Here is a 19,772-nt window from a genome sequence, read left to right on the forward strand (position 1 = left end):
ATTTCACAAATTTGGTAATTTGAGGTTTTATGAAGGGTTGGTGTTTTTTTTTTTTCCAAAACATTACTTGCAGTGCCTGTTTTTTTTCTCAGGGAAATTGATTTTTTCACATAAGCTCTCATAATGAATAATTCTTTTGTATTAAAATTTGTTAAAAATGTCCATTTGGTTATTTACTACTTTTCAGAAACTCTGCACATATAAAACTGATAAAGGCTCTGTACTTACATATATTACTAGTCAGTTTTCACTATTGTTTTCATTTAAAATGGTGTAAATCAACTGGAATCCTTTAAGTTTCAAAACCATCATTACTTAGAAGCAGCTAAACAACTTGGTGAAGGTCAAGGAAACTCTTTATGGTACTTGAGTTCTCTATTAAATTAGGAATCTAATAACCTTTTCAAAGTTTCATGAGATTATTTTAAGAATTGCATTACCTATAGTCCTTACAGTAAGCCTTGACAGCCTTGCTACAAGTGTTTAGTGGACTTTCCATCTTGCATTATGATCTCCACCATCCCATTTCACAGCCATACTTGACCGACAGTCTTGGTTGGACTTGGGTCATCTCTCCCTGCCCCCTGAGCTAAGCCTACTCACTTCTCTGCTGGCAGCACTGGCAGGATCCCCTCTTAATGTTTGCTTTATGCTGGTTGTAGCTACACCAGGGCATTTTCCATCTCCTCTAAAACCTCTGTTGGACCATTGTTGCTGAAGGAAAGCTGGGTAGCCTTTAATATGATTTAGGATCCTAATATGTATATTGCAATTACAGGTATGGGTACAGTAGGTAAAGCCACACACTGATTCAAGTCCCACATACCTCTTGGGCAAAATAAATACTGGCTCTGTCTTCTGTTGGCTTTCATTTCTATACTTGTTTTGTTAGTTCCATGTAAGTATTTATCCAAGCCTTTTTAATATGGTCTGAATAGAGCTGTTTTGCAAGTTACTTTGACAATTGCTGGTACCTTTTGAGAGAGCGAGATGGTTACGTACACAGCATTTTCGCATTAGGCTTCCTGTTGACGCGTGTACGCAGCTTGATTTCTGTTAAGTTTTAGTCTGGTAAAACGGAGAGGAGAAAGGCTAGAGGAATTATATTACCTTGTTGAATTGCTCAGAGCATATTTAGATAAAGAATTACTTGGTGCTTTTCATAGTACATTATGCAGTTGCTTTTTTTTCCCCAGTCATCTTTTTTGCATTTTGTACTTCGTTATTTTGATGATGCTGAAAGAAAAAGAGACAAACTCCTCTCTGTAATTCACTCCAAAGAAAGTACCATCTCTTTCTATTTTCTTATTAAAACCAAATTGTGTGCAATTTGTAGGAAATTGAAACCACATTTTTCACTTAACTTTCCAAAATTAAAATTTATGAGGAAAAAGGAGCAATAAAGCAGTTACAATCTGGTCATCTATAATTATCTCTGTGGTTGGAGTAGTTCCACATTTAAAGGAAGTGACACCAAAAGTTTATCAAGCTTGTGTCACTACCAAAAATTTCACTTCTCTTTTATTGTTTCAGACCACAAGAACTGCTTAAAAAAGTATTATGCACTTGAAAATTATCTTGGTGCAAAAGGAATTGGGTGATCTATAAAAACAAAGCTTTTCTCTGAAAAACACAGAACAATATTTATCTTCCTTGTTCATTCATTTTAGAATATCAGTGTTAAAATAAATTTAACAAATTGTGCTCTTTAGGCTGATTTGATGGAATTAGTTGTGGAAAAGCTTAATTTTCCTCTAGATCTATTTCAATGTATATGTTTCACATTATTCATTTTCTTTTGCTGTTGTGTTTCCCCTCCACTGCGTTGCTTGCTCTCCAAGAACAATGGAAATGACAGTCCAGCGCCAGAGCTCTTGACTGCTCCACCTCTAGAATGTTAGTGGCACTTGCTTTAGTTTTCTCATTTTGCCTTTTTTGTCTCTGAATTAAAATCAAGCCAAATGATGGATGCCCATTACAATCAATTGTTTCAGACAAGCCACCAAAAGTATTGTAGGATTCATTTACATTTAATCAAATTACATTTTATTTGCAATTCAGGGAAATGAGAACTCTGCAGTAAATCAAATATTTCCTCTCCAAGGGCCCCATTCAGCAGAAAATATCCACAGTCTTCCAAGCTGGTGCCTCAATGTATGTAGCAAATCTTCCAGCGGGAGGAGAGCTTGTGCCAACAAACCCTCTCTTGCAGTGGCTTTTCAACATTTTTCAGGGTTATGGACACCTAAATATTTTCCAGCACAAATGCAGACCCTTGAATAAGGAATTGTGCAGCGCCTTTAAGCCCACTGACAATAGGCTTACATTTCTCTTAGTTTCCTTACATGGACCACCAGGTTGCAGGACTTCTGGGGTCCTGGAAGTCAGTGCATCACAGACTGGAAAATACTGATCTTGCCTTTGTAGGTCCTGTTATTTTAATGGGAAATTAATGACAGTCACTCAATGTCTTTTTTTTTTTGCATGTCTCCAAAAGGTTTCATAATGGCTGGGAAAAAGTTAAAAGTGCAAATACATAAAAAGTCTTCAAATGGAATAAATTCTACTGGAAGGCAATAACACAGTGTTGAGCAGATATTAATTTTTACTGATTAGTGCCTTAAGGAGAAGTTAGAAAACTTTATCTGCTTTGGAATGGGAGGTAGTCTTTAACTCACAGCTCCTTTCCTGTGCAGTTTCTACGGAAAAATTGTGCCCAACGAGTGACTCTTCCATCCTTGCCCATCACAGGACAGAGTAAGAAATTTTGAATCTTGCAGCTTGTGATTGTTTACATACTTAGTCAGCTAAAACTTGAATGATAGCAGGACCTCAGTATCGCCTGATGCTACTAGTGACCACCTACCAGACACTGCAAACTGCAGATCCACAGTACCAGTGAGAAGCAGCAGAACTTTCAGTCTCAGATTTCCTGTGTGATTTTGACTCTGTTAGTTACAGTCAGAATTTTTATTATATTTAGAGTCCTGAAAGTTCATTTAGGTGCCTGCTGGGATTCTTAAATACACATAGATGCCTAAATTTTATGGCTTTGTGGCTGTTTGTTCCCTGGCTCTAAAATAGACGTTTAATGCAGGACTATTATAAATCACAGGAAATATATAATGCCAAATAATGTGGAAAGAGCTCTGATGCTAAGGCAAAAAATCACTTCATAGATACCTGACAGAGAAGGTTACTTCACTGTTGCTATTGGCAAAACATCTTAATTGCTGGGGAAATATCCTGAAACTTAAGGACCCCACAGCCATAATCTGATTGAAATGCAGAGATTTTAATGCTTAAAAAAATTCTGACCAAATCATGTAATGTGTTCTTTAATCCAGTGGGATTGAAGAGCCTAACCAGTAATAAATAATGATTTGCATGCTTAGCAGTTACATGTAACAACAATCAACCCTGAGTACTTTTTCAAGAGTACTTGAAACTGAATTCTGCCATCTGATACTTACACCAGACTTTGGGACTTTAGTGAGCCAGTGTCCATCACACATGATTAACCGAGGTAACATTAATGCTGTCTGTAGAATATTGTGGTATTTCACAGTGTAACGCACTTTAAAACGGATTTGGATTAGTCCCATTTCTCCATTTACAATAATGCACTTTCTGAATATTTGAATGTTGGGAAGAAAAAAAGTAAAAAGTGTGGAGTTTTTTTCTAGCTTTGTTCTAGGTGCCCAGCAGATGATGCATTTACTTTCCTTTTATATGTGTTTCAGTACATGGTTTATTTGATAGTTGTGATAAACTACTGAAATAGTTTTTGAAGGGGGCTCTGTCTGTCATGCTGCTGGTGTGGGCAAATTGCAGAAGGGGAATGAAGGGTCTAGGTGGTCTGGAGTAGAGCAGGAGAATACTGTGGGAATTGTTTACGTCTTTTGCTCATTCACTTTTGTGTTGTTCAACAAGAAAGTTTGGAAGAAAAAAGTGACATTACATTTCCCTTTGCTATTTGGATAAAGCACCTAACAGTTTTCAGGTCCTAGACTTAAATAACATTGCTGTTTCTTTCCCAGCTTTGGCTGTGATGAGCTAGAATTCATTTCCTCCAGCAGTAATCTTCACTTGTTACAAGCTGGAGGAAGAATTGTCCCCTGTACACGCAGATATACAGCATATGCAAAATTATGCTAGGAGATGCAGTTAACACATTTTCAGCTGCACAACTAGTTATACACACCTACATACACAGAACGTTTTTATATGGCTTCATTTAGGAGGAGATTGTTAGGCCTTTGTTAAGTAAAGATGTAAAAATTGCACGTTTTTAAAGACAATCAATTATGCAAGCACATTAGAGTTTAATAAGGCACAATACCTTGTCAGTGTCCATATTTTACTCAATCAGCTACCACTTAAATTTATTTTGAATCATTACCTTTGCCACTGCATGTGTATCATCCACTCAGTTAGAGAAGAGACCACACAATGTAAAAATCAATGCCAGTGAAGTGAGTAAACTCCACTGGTGGGAATCTCAAGTCTCAAGAGGCATCTGAGCTGTGCTCTGTACCCCCCTGGCTGTCCCCAGGCTCTGCAACTGTAGGTACTGCCAGCCCAGCCTTCCAAAAGGGGTGCCAGCACCAGCACAGTCTTTTCAGTGCAAACCCAAAGTGATTTTCTTCTGAAGCCAAAGATACTGGACATTTTTGTAATTTCTTCCCTGCACAGAGCCAGTTTCTGGTAGCCTTTGGGCCTGCTTTCAACAGCAGCTAACTGCCAAAATACAAGTAGGTCCTCTTTTAAGTGTGCAATGCAGTCAGATAGTGCAAGAGGCTGCTCCTTCCCATCTCTGTCCCTGTGTCCTCCTCGGTGAGCTGAAGTGTCCTGACAGCAAGTGGTTAGATACCAAGATGATAGTCTTGGCATGCACGGGGATCCTGGGGGAGGAAAAAACCCTTCACTCTAGAGCTGCATATACACAGCACAAGAGAGCAGAAAGCAGAGATGCCCCAGGCCAGTGTGGTGGAGCTGGCTTGAAGCGGGAGCAGTAGCAGCATCATCAGTGCATTGCTCTGCACAGACTAATTAACTCTGGCAGCCAGGTGCTTAATACTTCGTGCACTCGGGGCCTTAGTGAGTTTGTCTGTTTAAGTGCATTCTTGCATACTGCTGATGGACCCAGAAGTATATTTATAGGTATTGCTTACTGCCTGGAAAGCTACAAATCAGTTACTGATAAGTACGCCACTTTGAGAGAGATTAATGTTAAAATCCTCCTTTTAGACCAGCAACTTGCAAATTGCTAAATTAGATTTAACCATTTGAATGCTCTTTTTTCATGTCACACTTGCAACATCTTTGTTTTTATCTACTGATGATACTGTTTGTTGTTGGTATTGAACTTTGAGGCATATTAATATGATACACGTGTATTTTAGTGGTAGTTGTTTATAATGACAACAGTTCTCATGAAATCTACTAGAAACAAATTTGTACAGCATAATGTAATCCATTACAGTGGGGTTTGGGTTTTGGTTTGAATTGGGTGGAAGGAAGGTATTTGTTTTATGCAAGAGAAAATGGGCAATACCGTGCTACTTTGAAGGTATTTTATTGATGAATTCAGAGCTGGGATCTGAATTTTCCTAAAGGCTGCCAATGAGACCTAGAAGATTAGGAAATAAACAAGTACAAATGCATGACTATAAACCTGTATGATAGATTCTGGTTATTCATGGTAAATTTATACCTTCTCTTCTATTTTTCTGATAATCTTGCAGTCTTTAATCTGTTTTTTATACCTCTGCCTTGAATTAGGGAAACTATAATATTTCTGGTTTAAGAAAAATTAATCCGATACCACTTTAAATGTGTTTTTTTTTTTACCTGTTAAAAGGAAAATGTCTAATTTTGGTGAACCGTATTTGACTTCAGAAAAGTTTTAGCTACCTCAGAATAGACTTAGTGAGTTGGCAGGCAGGCATGGATGAGTGCAGGGATGTGGTTACTGCTTTGGGGTGTCACCGACCGTCAGAGATGTTTTGCTGCATATCCCAAACTCAGCAGTGACCACCAAAAAACCCAAAGGTTGGTTCACTCCTGCTGTAAATGAAACATTGGAAGTGTTTCATAACCTGAGAGTGTCAGTCTGACTCCTCACTTCCTCACCTTTTACAGTTTCTTCTTGCAGCATCAGCTTTGTAGGCTGACAGTAGCACCTGGGATATTTTAATTTCCATACTCATCTTGCTGTTTTACCAAGTATATTCTAGATGGTAAATTGTGATGGTGGGAGAGAGCCAAGATGCAAAGGGAATGATATAGGCAATTCTTTTTACTTGCTCCTCTCTTATGCCTGCGAGGCTCCAGATTCCAGATTAGTGATCTCTCTGTAGGCCTGCTTGGAGGCTACTTAACTCCTGTTTGGGGGCAGAGCTGCAGTATTTGTTGATTTCTCTGTAATTGACTTGCAAGGTGATCTAGCGCCAGCAATTTAGTAAAGGCCTGTTCGGCCCCAGAGCACTCATTTTGTCGTGAGCATAAGCCCTTGGCAGTGCTTGCTCATCGCCTCCAGCACCTCCTCTCCTCTGCTGAGCCTCAGATCCCCCCCAAGCGCAGTGGTGGGAGGAGACCTGTCAGCAGAGCTGCTGTGCAAATGGGGCACTAATGGTTTGCGAATCTGAAGATGGTTAACTGATCTGTGCATTCAATTAAGATGAGTTTCTCAGTTAACAGGCACCCTGGGATGAAATGAGTTACTTTCATTTCTGGGATTATGAGCACTTAATGAAGAAGTCATATCAGAATTCTGCCTGTGTTGCAGGAGATAACCCTAAAATGCAGCACAGATTTTCACCTTACACGTCTAGCAAAAAAACTTGCCTGGTGAGAGGGAGAAATCTATGCCTGTATGAATTTTCTTGCAGACAGGCTCACAGGGCTGAATGTAAAGTGGCATTGCGTGCAAAGTTGGATTTTACTTTAGACTTTTCTTGAGGTCTATCACTTTGCTTATGACTTACCTATTTGAAATTATAATTCAAAATGTAATTTGAATAATATTTACCATATTCTTTCTGTAAGGCTTACAATGTGAGTAGAACATCGGAGAAAGATGGATGTATCTGACTAGAGGTGGAGGCTTGGTTATCTCATGCATATATGCAAAGTATAAAGTGAGTGCCAACCAGTAAAGCTTCAGCCAGTATTATTATAGTTTCATAAAAATTGCTGGAATGATTCTGCTTTATACTGGTTCAGGATCTTGGACAAAGTGAATTTAAGATGAGTTTATGCTGGGCTTAAATGACTAATAAGCGCATTCAGGAGAAACAAGGAAAACATAAATATTTCACACCAGTTTTGCACTGACACTGCTGACAAATGGAAAGGATTTTTGTGGGGATGATACTTTCTTTGTGGGACTTCGTATTGCAACTTCAGAAGCAACAGGAGGTATCACTGTTTCTCATTAACTGTTACAGCTAAGCTGAGCCAGCAGCTGTGTCTTAGTGACCAGTCACCTGGAGAAGCACAGCCACTTACTTTCTCCAAAAGGGGCTGAAGTTTCTTACCCCTGTCTTATGCTTGCAGAGATTGACGGACTATCTGTAATTGTAAGCAAAAGTGATGAATTGTATACCAGGGAAAAGACAAAAAGCAGGAAGGACTGCTTTCATCTGAAGACATTGACCATTTGAACTATGTTTGGCACGTAAAACTGCTTACATGGGTGAGCTAGCGGGGCATGGCATGTTCAGAATAACATGCTATGGGCTGAACCCACTGCTGCCAGAGCAAATCACCTACGTTGAAGGAAATTCTCAACTAAACATGCTGTTCTCACTTGCAGTCCAAGTTACTCATTAAGGAGCTGGGCTGGCTTTTTGTCAGTGGTGCAGAAATACCTGTAATAAGGGGGGAGTTCTGGCGGTGCTTGGGGTCCATGGAAAATAGGGTCCCAGTCCTGAGAATGGCTGCCGGAAGAGGGGAGCAGACTGGGAAACACTGGCAAAGATGAGTCTCTTCCAAAGGTGGATTTGGTAGGTTTAGGTGCTGCAGTGAGTACAAGATGTGCAAGCAGGTGAGGACCTCATGCATGCTCCATTTATGTGCATAGGAAGGAGGTGCCGAAAGGGGTTTGTGACTGCAGTGAATCAGTCACCCCTCCTTCACTGCAGACTGGCAGCTGAACCTTTGTGGGGACATGAGTGTTAGTCTACTTGGGCTGAAGAGGAAAATGAAGTCACATTCCTTGTTTGATTGGTGAGATATTTTCTTGGGTATAATCAATGCAGTAAAGAATAACTTGGAAGTTTTCTTTGCCCCTTCTGGCAGGAATAAATAAAGATATTTGGTTTTCAGTACTGTATTGGTCAGGATCATCACAGCCACTTCAGAGGGAGGGCAAACCAAATTAGAATTATTGTTATGGGCCTACTGTACCTTGGCCATTGGTAGATGGGTCATGCCGTACTACTCCTCGCTTGTTTACTGACCTCCTCAGCAACCCATGTTGGTTAGTTAATTAGTTTCAGTTAAACTACTTTCACATATGGATAATTTTCTTTTTACCATCACCCAGTACCCCATTTCATTAAATCAAGCATGTAGTCAGTTACCTTCCTGCCAAAAAAAGAAAAAAAAAAGAAAAAGAAAAGTCATTGATGTGGTTTTCCCATCATTTATAAATTACCTTGGAAAGCAACAGAGATGGTCCTTAGTTTGCTCCTGAGGTATGGCTAGTCGGTGCATGTAAGGCAAAAGCGATACTGCATCCTTAAAAAGGCTTGAATAAGGTTTCTTTAACTATTGAGCCTAACTCTGAGATCTCCCCTGCTGTGAGCCGTAAGTTGCTCGTAGGCTTGTTCTAGAGAGTAATAAGTATTGTTGTTTAGCAATTGTGTTGTTGAAATTCAGCTCCACTATGTCTGACAGTATTTATCTAAAATACTTTCCCTGGTGCGTGCTCAAGTTCCAGTAAACCGTGTCTTATTGTGCGACCTTTTCATTTTCCAGTGAAAAGGGATCAGCTCGTCAGATAAAAGCTACAAGCTGGAGTACAGGGAAAATGCGTGCTCAGAAAATCTGAGCATGATTGAAAACAAGATGTGTTAAATCAATGCAGTTTATCGCCTGCCTATTCCTGGCAATTGCTGTTCTAAGCTCATTCTGAGCACACACTGGATGATAAAAGTATAGTGTCACAGTGCTCACTGGGGTGTGAGGGCAGGGAAACATGTTTATCAGACAGGCTGGTATGATTTTTTTTTTTTTTAACCCTTGATAACAGTTGTCAAATTTTTTGCAAAAATACCCCTGAAAAATTAGAGAAGCAAGTGATGTAGATGGTGCTCAAATCAGAAACTACTGAGAGCGCTTAAATGATACATTTCTATTTAAGTGTCATAAAGTAGCAAACAACAAACCCAACTGTTTTACTTTTAAACAATTTGCTGCCTCATCGAGGATATATCCAAACTGGTCCTGTTGCTTTCAGGTGAGTAGCCTTATCACAGTGTCATGTGGAAAAATCAAAGCTAATGTTTAGAAATAAAATGTTTGAGAACTATTGTTTTCTCAAGGGATTTAAGCTTAAGTATGGGAAGAGATTAATGACCTAAATTAAACCTCACAGGAGGTCAGTGTCTTCCAAGAACATCACACCTATAATGTTCATTACAGCTAGGCGCAGTTCATCTCGTTTTTATGATTCAGCTCTACTTGTATTTCTCTGTGAATCTCATTTGCAGAGATTTTGGATGTGATAGCTGGTGTTTTTCCAATCTTTTCTCTTGAAGACTCTTTTTGCTCTGACCATAGTGCACTTGCACATCAGTAGTCTACAGTTTTGAAAAACAGCCAAATTGAGGCTGAGGTACTTTCGATAGGAATGGCTTTGGCATTCAGACAGGACACTGAGGTTTTCATTTATGCCTATGGTAGCAGGCTTTTTTTAAATAAACTGAAAAGAAGATGAGAAACAGCAGGTTAAAACTGTGAGCGAGAGAGGGGTTATTCAAAAGCAAATATTTCTGTATACCAACACGTTACAACAATGGTTTTCAATGCTTTCTACCCCAAAGGAGTTTGCGAAGGGTGACAAAAAGGAACTATGTCATACAAAATTATGGCTATGAAGATTTTAAAGGTGTCTGCACCTAAAATGTAGGATTTAAGATGTCCATGCAAAGGAAAAATGTAGAAAATCTGATCAGGAAAAAAAGAAAGGAAAGGTTACGTGAGGTGACATTTAGCATTTCCTACACTCTGTATGTTACATCTCTGCATCTGTTTCTGAACCAGTGGTTTAAAAATAACTGCAGCATCTTTATATTTTTAAAACCCAAATACAGATCTAATAGTTAACCTTAGGCACCCATTGTGTTCAGTTGTGGCTTGTATGCATTTTTGTGCTTGTGGGTGTGTGTACATGTGTATTTCAATGAAGGGGTAACCCACTGAGAGCTAGCCATTTTCAGTAAATATTTTGCTGCGTGCTCATGTGCATTACCAGAATGTGTCTGACAAAAAGGAAAATATTCACATGTAAATGCTATTCTTTCCTTTTTTATAATGATAGCCATAGATGCACCAATTAACCTCGATGACTAGATGAAGTAACCATGCATTAATTTCCTTCTGTCCCTCTACATACATCCCCAGTGAATTCTACCAACCTGCTCTGAAATTGCTATGTTTAAATTCCAGCGCCTGAAATTGGACTCGGTTTCAGATTCCCTTAAGGCCAAATCTTCCCCATTAGACAAGAGGTCAATGCAGTCAGAGGAAGAAGAAACTCTGAAGCTCACGAATTGTTTGACTTCTTTTTTTTTCAAGCCAGATTGCAGGTTGCTATGAGTGAGCATTCAAAGTTAATGTATTTTGAGAAACCAATGCATGATTCTTGCTAGACAGATCTGGTAATTTCATTCTGTAACTTTCATAAAAAATTTGGCTCAAGACATGCATTCCTTGCATCTTCAGCACACTGCTGGCTGCAGAGACTGATCTAGGTGGGATGGAAATAACTCCTCTGGTTCTTATTTGCTGGGGAAAAATTGTTACCAGGAAGAGAATATCACGCCTGTCATTTGTAGCAACGCTGGTGAACACAGTGGAGCTGCCTCAAACCCTGACCTATTGCATCTTTAGTTCAAGTAAAGAGCAGTCAGTAGGGAAACTCAGGAGATCTAGCCCTAGATTTATCATTTGTCCCAGCTCTGCATTTTTCTTATTGCTTGGCACATGGTGGTGTCTGTTTGGGCATTACACAGCAATACAATATAGGCATTCTATTTTGGTTATGTCTATCTCTTTCCAATTACAAAAAATGACATCATGTCACAGTTTGATTTTAAAAATGGAAAGTCAATGCACAAGAGTATGTCTAAGCAAGGAGTACTGAGACCAGAAAAGAAAGGAAATTCTGAGTTAGCGCTGGAAGGGCCTTTCTAGCTCAAACCTTTCTTGCAGGCTCTTGCTGTCCCACCCACTTCCTTTTTCCACTGCCTGTGGGAATAAACACTCCAGGGAAAGTCAGTGGAAACGAAACTTTATAAAAAGCAAGCCAAATTCACAACAACAACAACAACAAATAGCTCAAATGCTTGCATGTTTTCACTTAACGGCCTTTAATTAGCAAAGAAATAGTCTTTGCAGGGAGATTTGCAAAACAGACTCTTTTTTCATTTGATGATGGGGTTTTGAAGTGTTTTGGGTTGTTTTGGTTTTTTCCTGTCTTTGTAGAGCAGTCATAAAGAGGCCACTATATATAAAAGTTATTGGGTAGGGTTTGCTTACAGAATGCCATTTCAAGATGTTGCTTTAGAATATCATCCAGTGTTAGTATTGCTATACTGCAGGGCCTTAGCAAGGCATTTTGGAACCTGGAATTTGATATTAATATGGTCTGTCTTGTCCTATTCCTATCTCCCAAAGTCAAGGTTTTATTTTGTTAGGGTCAGGGGCTTCTAACAGAAATCACCCCGGGCTTAGAGACAGAAGCTACAGACTGTTAGAAAAGGGTTCAATACCCTGGATCAGCTTGGTGGGAGCATCTTGCCTCTAGGAGAAGCTGGAGCTCCTGCTTCCACCACATCAAAGAGCCCATGCTTGGTAAGTAAAAGTGTGGGTTTGGAAGCAGCAACCTTTTGTGTGACTACTGTCAGTTGTTGCTGCTTCTACCCTATGCTGCCATTTCTCAGCAGAAATATAGAATAAAAAGGAAGGGAGCTCCTTATATAAAGGTAGGCATCTGAGAGGAAGAAGAGGCCAAATATTCACAAGAAGTCCTTAGGTGTAAAATGCCTCTGAAGATGCCAAGGTTGAGAGGCTCCCATTGAAAATTCTGCCTTCCTAGCTACCCTTGATTTTGTTTAAAATATTGATTTTCTGTGCCTTCAAATGTTCTCACCTGGTTTCATCTGGGCGTGGACAGACATGTTAAATGTGTTCCTGGCCTGGTGTGCATTGCAGTGACAGTCCTGCAGCATTTTTCAAGGATCTCTTCATACTCCTCTGTGGCTATGAGGTATTGAGATGTGTGTGTCTTTGCCACAGAGCCAACTGTTGTTTATGTTTTGATGAAGCTTTATCAGATGGGAAAAAAATCGAAACGGCTGCATTGTAGACCCTTAAGCCCCATCTCATTGACATTATAGTTCAGAACTTGCCACTAGGCATTTAATTTTTTTGTAGAATCAACTTTAAAGAAAAAAGGATTTCTGAAGAGATAGAGTCTAAAGAATCCTCTTCCATTCCACTCTTGCAGTCACGACCTCCTGGACGTTATCTGAAGCCATTATAGCTGTGCAGTTCTGCAGGTCATGCTTACCTTCTTCAAACTTTCCCACCAATGCTTCTGCTTTCCCAAAAACCCAGTGACTCTCTGGTGCACCAGAGGAGCAAGCACTGTGTGACATTTAATTCCCATGTGCAGCCTTTCCTTGGGTGTTTCACTTAAAACAGTCAAGACCAGCTTTCTCATCTGAGATAGGGACTGTCAGACCTGTGGACCTGAAGCCAATTTGTTTGTAGCCTTCAGCCTTTTTTTGTTTTTGTTATTTGAGCCCTTAGAGTCCCTTCCCTCTCCTTGCAGTCTTTTCCACTGGAAAAGCATATGGGAAGTTCATAGGTCTAAGTGCTGCTCTCTCATTGGTTTTAGGTCAAACAGAATGAAAAAGAAACAAGGGCTGAAAAATAAAAAGGAATAAATGAAACCATGAATGCATGGGAAACAAATTAACTGAATATGTTTTACATTCAGAAATATTTCCATAATGCTTCTATGTAGTGTGTGTTTATTTTTCTTTGAACAATAACGTTAAAATGTGTCTAATTCAATTACTCTCTGCACTCATTGAATGATTTTTTCTTGGTGAAGAGTTCTCCTACACTACCCCAAGCTACAAATTCCATACGATATTTGAACAGGTCCTTTTAATTGCTGATATTAAGTGTCGATCATTCTGCTGCAAATTGGCAGCATGGTCAAAGAAACATCAGATACATCAGACAGTCATTCAATTAACAACCAAAGCTTTATTGACACAGTAGGAATTCATTATGTGAAATATTAAAAATGCCCTCCATGACTAGTTAAAAAAAAGAAATACTTTTAAACATGGTGGATTGTCTACATGCAGTTATTAACATTATTCATGCAGAATTTGAAATTATAGTTATGGTGGAAATATTTTCCTCAGAGGCATAACCAGCATTTCTGTTGAAAAATAAGTTGGACTTTGAAAAGATGAATATGATATATTCATCCTTATTTCCATAGACTTTGTGCATTTTCTTGATTAAAAGCCTTAGATTTTATAAGTTATGGCTTTAGACTTGCTGCATAAAGAGCTTCATGGCTTATTCTGTTAGAGTCTAATTTGAAAGAAAGTTCTTCCTCAAGGGTTTAAGAAGTAATTCATAAAATGGTAAGAATAATAAATATTGTGCTTTAACTCATACACTGGGGTAGATAGACAGATTTTGTACACCTGGGTGTAATTTTAGTTAATTCACACAAGAGACAGGCTGAAAGTTTATTGTTTGGAAGGAGAAAAATGGCTTAAATCTTGTATTTGCAAAAATGATTATATTAGCTTAAATGAAAATGCTACTCTATTAATGGCTTCAATAAGCTTTGCATTTGGAAAAGTATTTTAATATAAAGTTACCTGAAGTTTACTGCAACTTAAAATATGTAAGTGAGGGAAAAAGTACTTACTTTGATTTATATGTCTTTTGGAGGTGTAATTATTGGCTTTTTACTCACCTATGTAAAACAATGTACTTTTGTAAATGGATTTCTGGCCACTTTACTCCTTTTTTTTCTACATAAAAAGTAAGCACTGTCAATCAAAGAATTTTAAGGTTTATTTCCTCTTTAGAAATGATTGATAGCCTTTTAGATTTACAAGTTGACAAGTTAAAGGGTTCTATTGGTATAATTATGTACTAAATTCACAGTCTTTCAATTTAAATGTCCTTTTAAAACCGCAAGATTATCATACCTGTATTTTGAAAAGTGGGCCAGTCAGTTTGGGTTGGTATACAAATTGCTTCCATTAGCCTTGGGACCTATTTGAATTCAGTACAGTTTTTTAAAGTTGGTAGTACTTTCAATAGTACTTTTAAAATTTAGGGTAATTTGATTGCATTTTAAGTACAGTATTTGTTAGCTTGTTTCTAATGTATGGATGTCAAGAACACAAACAGTTTCTTATTGATTCTTTTTTTCTAATCATGGAAAAAAAAATCCAACCCCATTCTTCGAATTAGAGCAATGGGAAATGTGTTACTTTGAATGGACTTCAAAGGCAGAGACCAGGCTCCTGTGTACTCAGGGCAAAGGCAGAACATTGCCTTAGCTGCCACAAACGGTGGCCTGAGCTCTGGCGCTTCCACAGTGCTTGGAGATCAGAATATCACCTTTTCCTTGGAGTTTTTCCAGCTACTGACAGAGGAACTAGTGTGGCCTTAACACTGAAGGTGGGGTTAAGTATTTAAATAGGGCTTTTTCTTTAAGGTATGAGTAATTACATTTGACTTGGATTATAAATGTACTGAGGAATGGAGGGCTGATCTCATCCAATCTGTGGTTAGATGTTCAGGCAGTTAAAGATTTTTTTTCTTATTTATTTTAATTAATATTGAAAGGATTGAACAGTTAAAGACTGAGTGATATTTGACAACTACAGTTTAGGACCCAATCCTGCAAATTGCTGTGTGCAGCCTCTCCCCACCACTGAAGTAAAGCTGAAGCTACTTGAAGCAGAAAGTTTTCAGTATTTCTCAGAGGATGCTTGATGCTTGGTGAGATTGTACCATAAAATTAACATTTTTTTTTTGGTCATTTAGTTCACAAAATACTCACAGGAAATACTCTGTGGATTTCAAATGTGTTGAATGTGTGGGAAGATATGAGAAAATGACTGCTATCTCTGGGGGGATTTCAGAACTGGCCTCCATTTATAATATTGCAGAATTTAGTAACTACCTTCCCAAAGGATGTAAAGGGAAAATGGCCATAAACTAGGCTGAATTAGAGAGGAAACACATTTGACAGAACCACACTAAAATCATCTAACTTATTTGCAAAAGAAATGTAAATTAGAACTGTAGTGGGTGTTTTTTTTTTTAATCTTTCCAAAGTAATGCTATTTTTTATAATAAATATAAATAGCAGTAAATTAATTTATTGCAGAATTTTAAGAAGGTCTAAACTACATGGGTCCACAATAAGAAGCCATGTAAGGAAACTCAAAAGGCAATGAAACTGGGGGTTTACAAACCCAGGTACTCTAATGGTTTCTGCAAAACTACACAACAGAGTGGACAGCATGTAGCTAAGGCATAAAAAGAAAAATGGGGAAAAAGCCAAATCATCCCAAAAACAACAAGGGCACAACATGGGGAAAAGTGTTATTCTCACCTTTTCCATACAATGACCTGAATATAAACAAATGATTAAATTCAGATACTTCTGATAAAAGGAAATGCATGTGGAAAACTGAGGAGGCTAGAGGGATGCCATGATCTTTAGGGAAATTAAAAACTTCAGATAATAACCCAGAAAGTAAAGTAAAATCTAGAAAGATTTCTAGTCTCGTGTTACCATAACACTAACATTTCAGGATATGCTCAGAAGATTCCTTTCTGATATTACAGAAATGTTGAGATTCTGCTGGGCTGTCTGCCTCTCCAGCCAGTCCCATCAGCCACACACCTCTGTCTCACTGCTGTTGCCTAGATGTGAATTCCCAAACACAACCTTCTCCCCCAACTTGCAGTAGGATTGCTGAGCCTGCTTTCATTGCTGGGACGTACTGAAGATCCAGGAGGCTATAAAAATCTGACTCTTTGGTTGCCAGTGAGACCATCTGCTGTAGAAATGTGATTTGGAAATAATAATTTAAATGGAACAGTTTTGTTAAAAAGTGGACTGTTCAGTGAGATTGTTTATGGAACAGCAATTAATTAAAAACAAGATATTGCTTTAATGATAGCAATGTGGTCTGGCTAAAAATCTTTAATGTTAGGAGTGTGAAATTATGTTCTTTTCACTTGAAAGGTAAAAAAATTGTGCCGTGTTTATCAGACTGATGGAACAGTGTAACTTGCTTTGGGATAAGCACTGTTAAGCCACATGGGAGTGCATACACAAGTGAGGCTTGGAGATACAGTTTGGTGCTAAATCTCTTTGCACTAATCAGATGGCATCATTCTAGCCACATAATAAAATTTATCATAAAAACATCATAAAATTGCAAGATATATTAATAATTTAAAAGTTAAACTTTGTGCAAGAATTTGTTGTTTTTTTTTTGCTATGAATAAACTAAGACAAAATAACAGAAACTTTAAAATGACCCCAAAATACAAACCCTTCCACAAAAAAAAAAAGGATGAATATATAAAAATCCATATTTGATTTTTTTTAATTATTTTGCACTTAATTAAAAAAATTGCAAACAAATTGCTGTGGAAAATTTCATCATCTTTATTGGCATGGGAGAGTCAAGATGCGCTGTTGTTTGGAGATGCTTGAGAATGCTTGACTGTTGTTCCAGTTCGCCAAAGCACTTAGGAAATTTTAAGCACATGTTGAAGTCTCACTACCATCTGAGCTTTAAAGTGATCATATGACTGGAAATATAGCTAGAAGGTCATTCAGTGCAGTCCCCTGTAATTATAGGCAATCATATAAAAAACATAATATGCTCAAATTTGCTTTGCTGAAAGCAAATGGGTTTAAGTATGTGCTTACAGATAAGCGTGTGCTTAAAGGCTTGGCACAATCAGAGGTTTGATTAATGCAGGCGGACCAGCATTTTCATGAAGATTAAAGTGTTCCACTTCCATCATTTCTCCCTTTTATTTTATTGGACAAGGACTGTGGAAAGATGAACTAAAAACTCTTTTTATTCAATTCATTAAGACTTTGGATCAGTTCAGTGCTGATCGGAGCCTGAGATTGGCTGCTGAAGTCAGTGTTGATGAGTAAATAATAAAGCCTCTGCCAAGACAAATTCCTGTAGTTCACAACAATACTATATGTGATCATTGCACATGGAGCATATTAAACATATAATAGAATCTGGAACAATGAGAGACCCTAATAGTTGCTTGTCTTTTCTTGCAATCACAAAGGACCTTCTTCATAGTATGAAAGCAGGGAAAAACTCAACATGAAACATGGGGTGTATTTATCAAATTAATTTAATCATGGCTTTCAGAGATAATAATTGCTTCCTATTTGGAAGAAGTATACAACATCCCCAAATTTTCCAGCAAACTTGTTTTAGGAACTTAAGTGGGAAGGTTTGCACTGCTGTTTGAACCAAAGCCTCAGAACCAACCTCAGTGTTTGAACCAAGACTTCATAGTCAGTGCTGATTTCAGTAAAAGGGGATTTTGCTGTGATCCTTCCGTAGTCTTGCAATGCATTGCCAGTTGTTACAGTGCAACAGAGCCTGCTTGCTATGTGTTTGTCACATCATGATGATGTTTGTTGTTGTTTCAGCTCTGAATGAACCCACCATTGACTATGGTTTCCAAAGGTTACAGAAGGTTATACCCCGGCACCCTGGTGACCCCGAACGCTTGCCAAAGGTCAGCACAAGGTTTATTGTTTTATTAAATATGGTAAAGCTGGTTACTGCATGTTTTTGTCTGAAAATGCAAGACTGTAAATGTAATGGTCCTGTTTTGGTACCCAACCCAGATAAGTTGAAACAGAGGCATGAGCAGTAAAGCCCAGTCAGCAACTTTCATTGTAGGCTTATGAGGCTTCTGTAAATTTCTGAATCACAGCTAACTCAAACAGCTCTTGCCTTTCCTAAAAGCAACCCTTACTCTGTGTTTTGAAACACTTAACAAAGAACACATATTTGGTTGATAGTTTGGAACCTGAGCAGCTTATACATAGAAGAATGATGTTTCTTCTTGGTATCACAGTAGTACTTGCCAGTATAATTTTGAGAACTTCACTGCTGATAAAATCAAGTTATTTGGATCTTCAGGGAATGTGTGTCCACTGTTGCTGCACCATGTATTGGTTTAGGATAATAATTATTATATACTGCTTTATTTCAGGATTGCTGAAATTATTAAAGCAATGTATAATAAAGTGATCTGATTTTTGTTCCCATCAAAATTAGTGAGAGTTTTTGTTGATTTCTGTTGAATAAAAGCTGAGGAAGTAAGAGAATAATTCACATAGGCTTCCAGTACTTTTGCCTTGTACTGTGAAAACCCTGTCTGGGTCTTCATTTATATCTGTTCTTGCTCCATTGCTACACTGTACCTTTTCTGGTGAGAATTTGTGGTGAGTTTTGTGATATACTGGAAAAAGAGGTGGAGTGTTTGAAAAAGTGTTGGTCTTTGCCACAGGAACACTGAGCAATACTGGGCATGGGTTGCAGTCACTGTATGTGACCAAGTGCCACCATGCATTGTTTTGTTATCTTTTCACTTGCTCTAGCATCATGGCTGTTACTGAGTGAGTTGAGGAGTCAAATTGGCCAAGTGTGTGTATTTGGAGAACACCGCCTTTGGCTTATGGAAAGAAAAATGTGAATTTGCAGACGTGAGGCATAAAACAACTTGGGCTTTGATGTCCTAGTCTAGATCCCTCAAATAATACATGCCTTTGTGACTGGGTAAATCTTGTGACCTTTTTTCCATAGCTGTCAGTAGGTTTTCATCAGGGGATTGCTGTGGGCTTTGATTAGTTAAATTTCTAGTGTTTCAAAGGTGATATGTCACAAACACTGTAACTTAAGTTGGTTTATTTCTTGACAGAAATAAAATTCAGTATGTGACTTTAATACAGGTACATTAAGTCTTTTATCTTTGCTGAGGAAGGCTGTAGACTGGTTTTGGGGTAGATGATGTGTTGTCCTTCTCTCTTACCACCAGAGAAACATGGCATCCTGGAGAGTTACATTTTACATTGGCTCTGTTCACCCTCTACAAGCTGTCCCTTTCTCTGACTTTTGGACAGATTTGCAGCAGGACACAGCTTTCATAGGTTGTCAAATTTCCCTCCAGAGGTGCAACCCTTTCCAAAGAAAGACAGCATCCTTCTGTAGAGGCTCTTTCATCTGCACCGTGCACCTGCTGCCAAATGTGCACGTGGAGAAAAACTGTTTCTCAGAAAATAAAAGACCAGCCTTCACTATGCACCAGGCATTTGCAACGCCTGAAAGAAATGCTGCAAATCTTCCCTGAACCCAGTGTCTCAGGTTATGTTTGCAGAGGTATGATGTGATAGCCTTAAAAAAAGTTACTGTTTAAGTACT

General features: G+C 38.4%; 1 protein-coding gene across 8 annotated transcripts in view; it reads left to right on the plus strand.

Annotated features, from left to right (window-relative positions):
- The window catches only part of EBF1 (EBF transcription factor 1), a 275,131-nt gene that overhangs the window by 226,716 nt on the left and 28,643 nt on the right, over positions 1 to 19,772 (plus strand). For all 8 annotated transcript variants that reach the window (XM_057411920.1, XM_057411925.1, XM_057411921.1 and 5 more), the window contains exon 11: positions 17,993 to 18,081. In XM_057411920.1, the coding sequence (XP_057267903.1) occupies positions 17,993 to 18,081 (89 nt within the window). The remainder of the gene's footprint in view (positions 1 to 17,992; positions 18,082 to 19,772) is intronic.

Source organism: Pezoporus wallicus, unplaced genomic scaffold, assembly GCF_028554395.1.
Source record: "Pezoporus wallicus isolate ANWC-B61680 ecotype Strahan unplaced genomic scaffold, APGP_CSIRO_Pwel_v1 contig_6354, whole genome shotgun sequence".
In the NCBI taxonomy this organism is placed as follows: Eukaryota; Metazoa; Chordata; class Aves; order Psittaciformes; family Psittacidae; genus Pezoporus; species Pezoporus wallicus.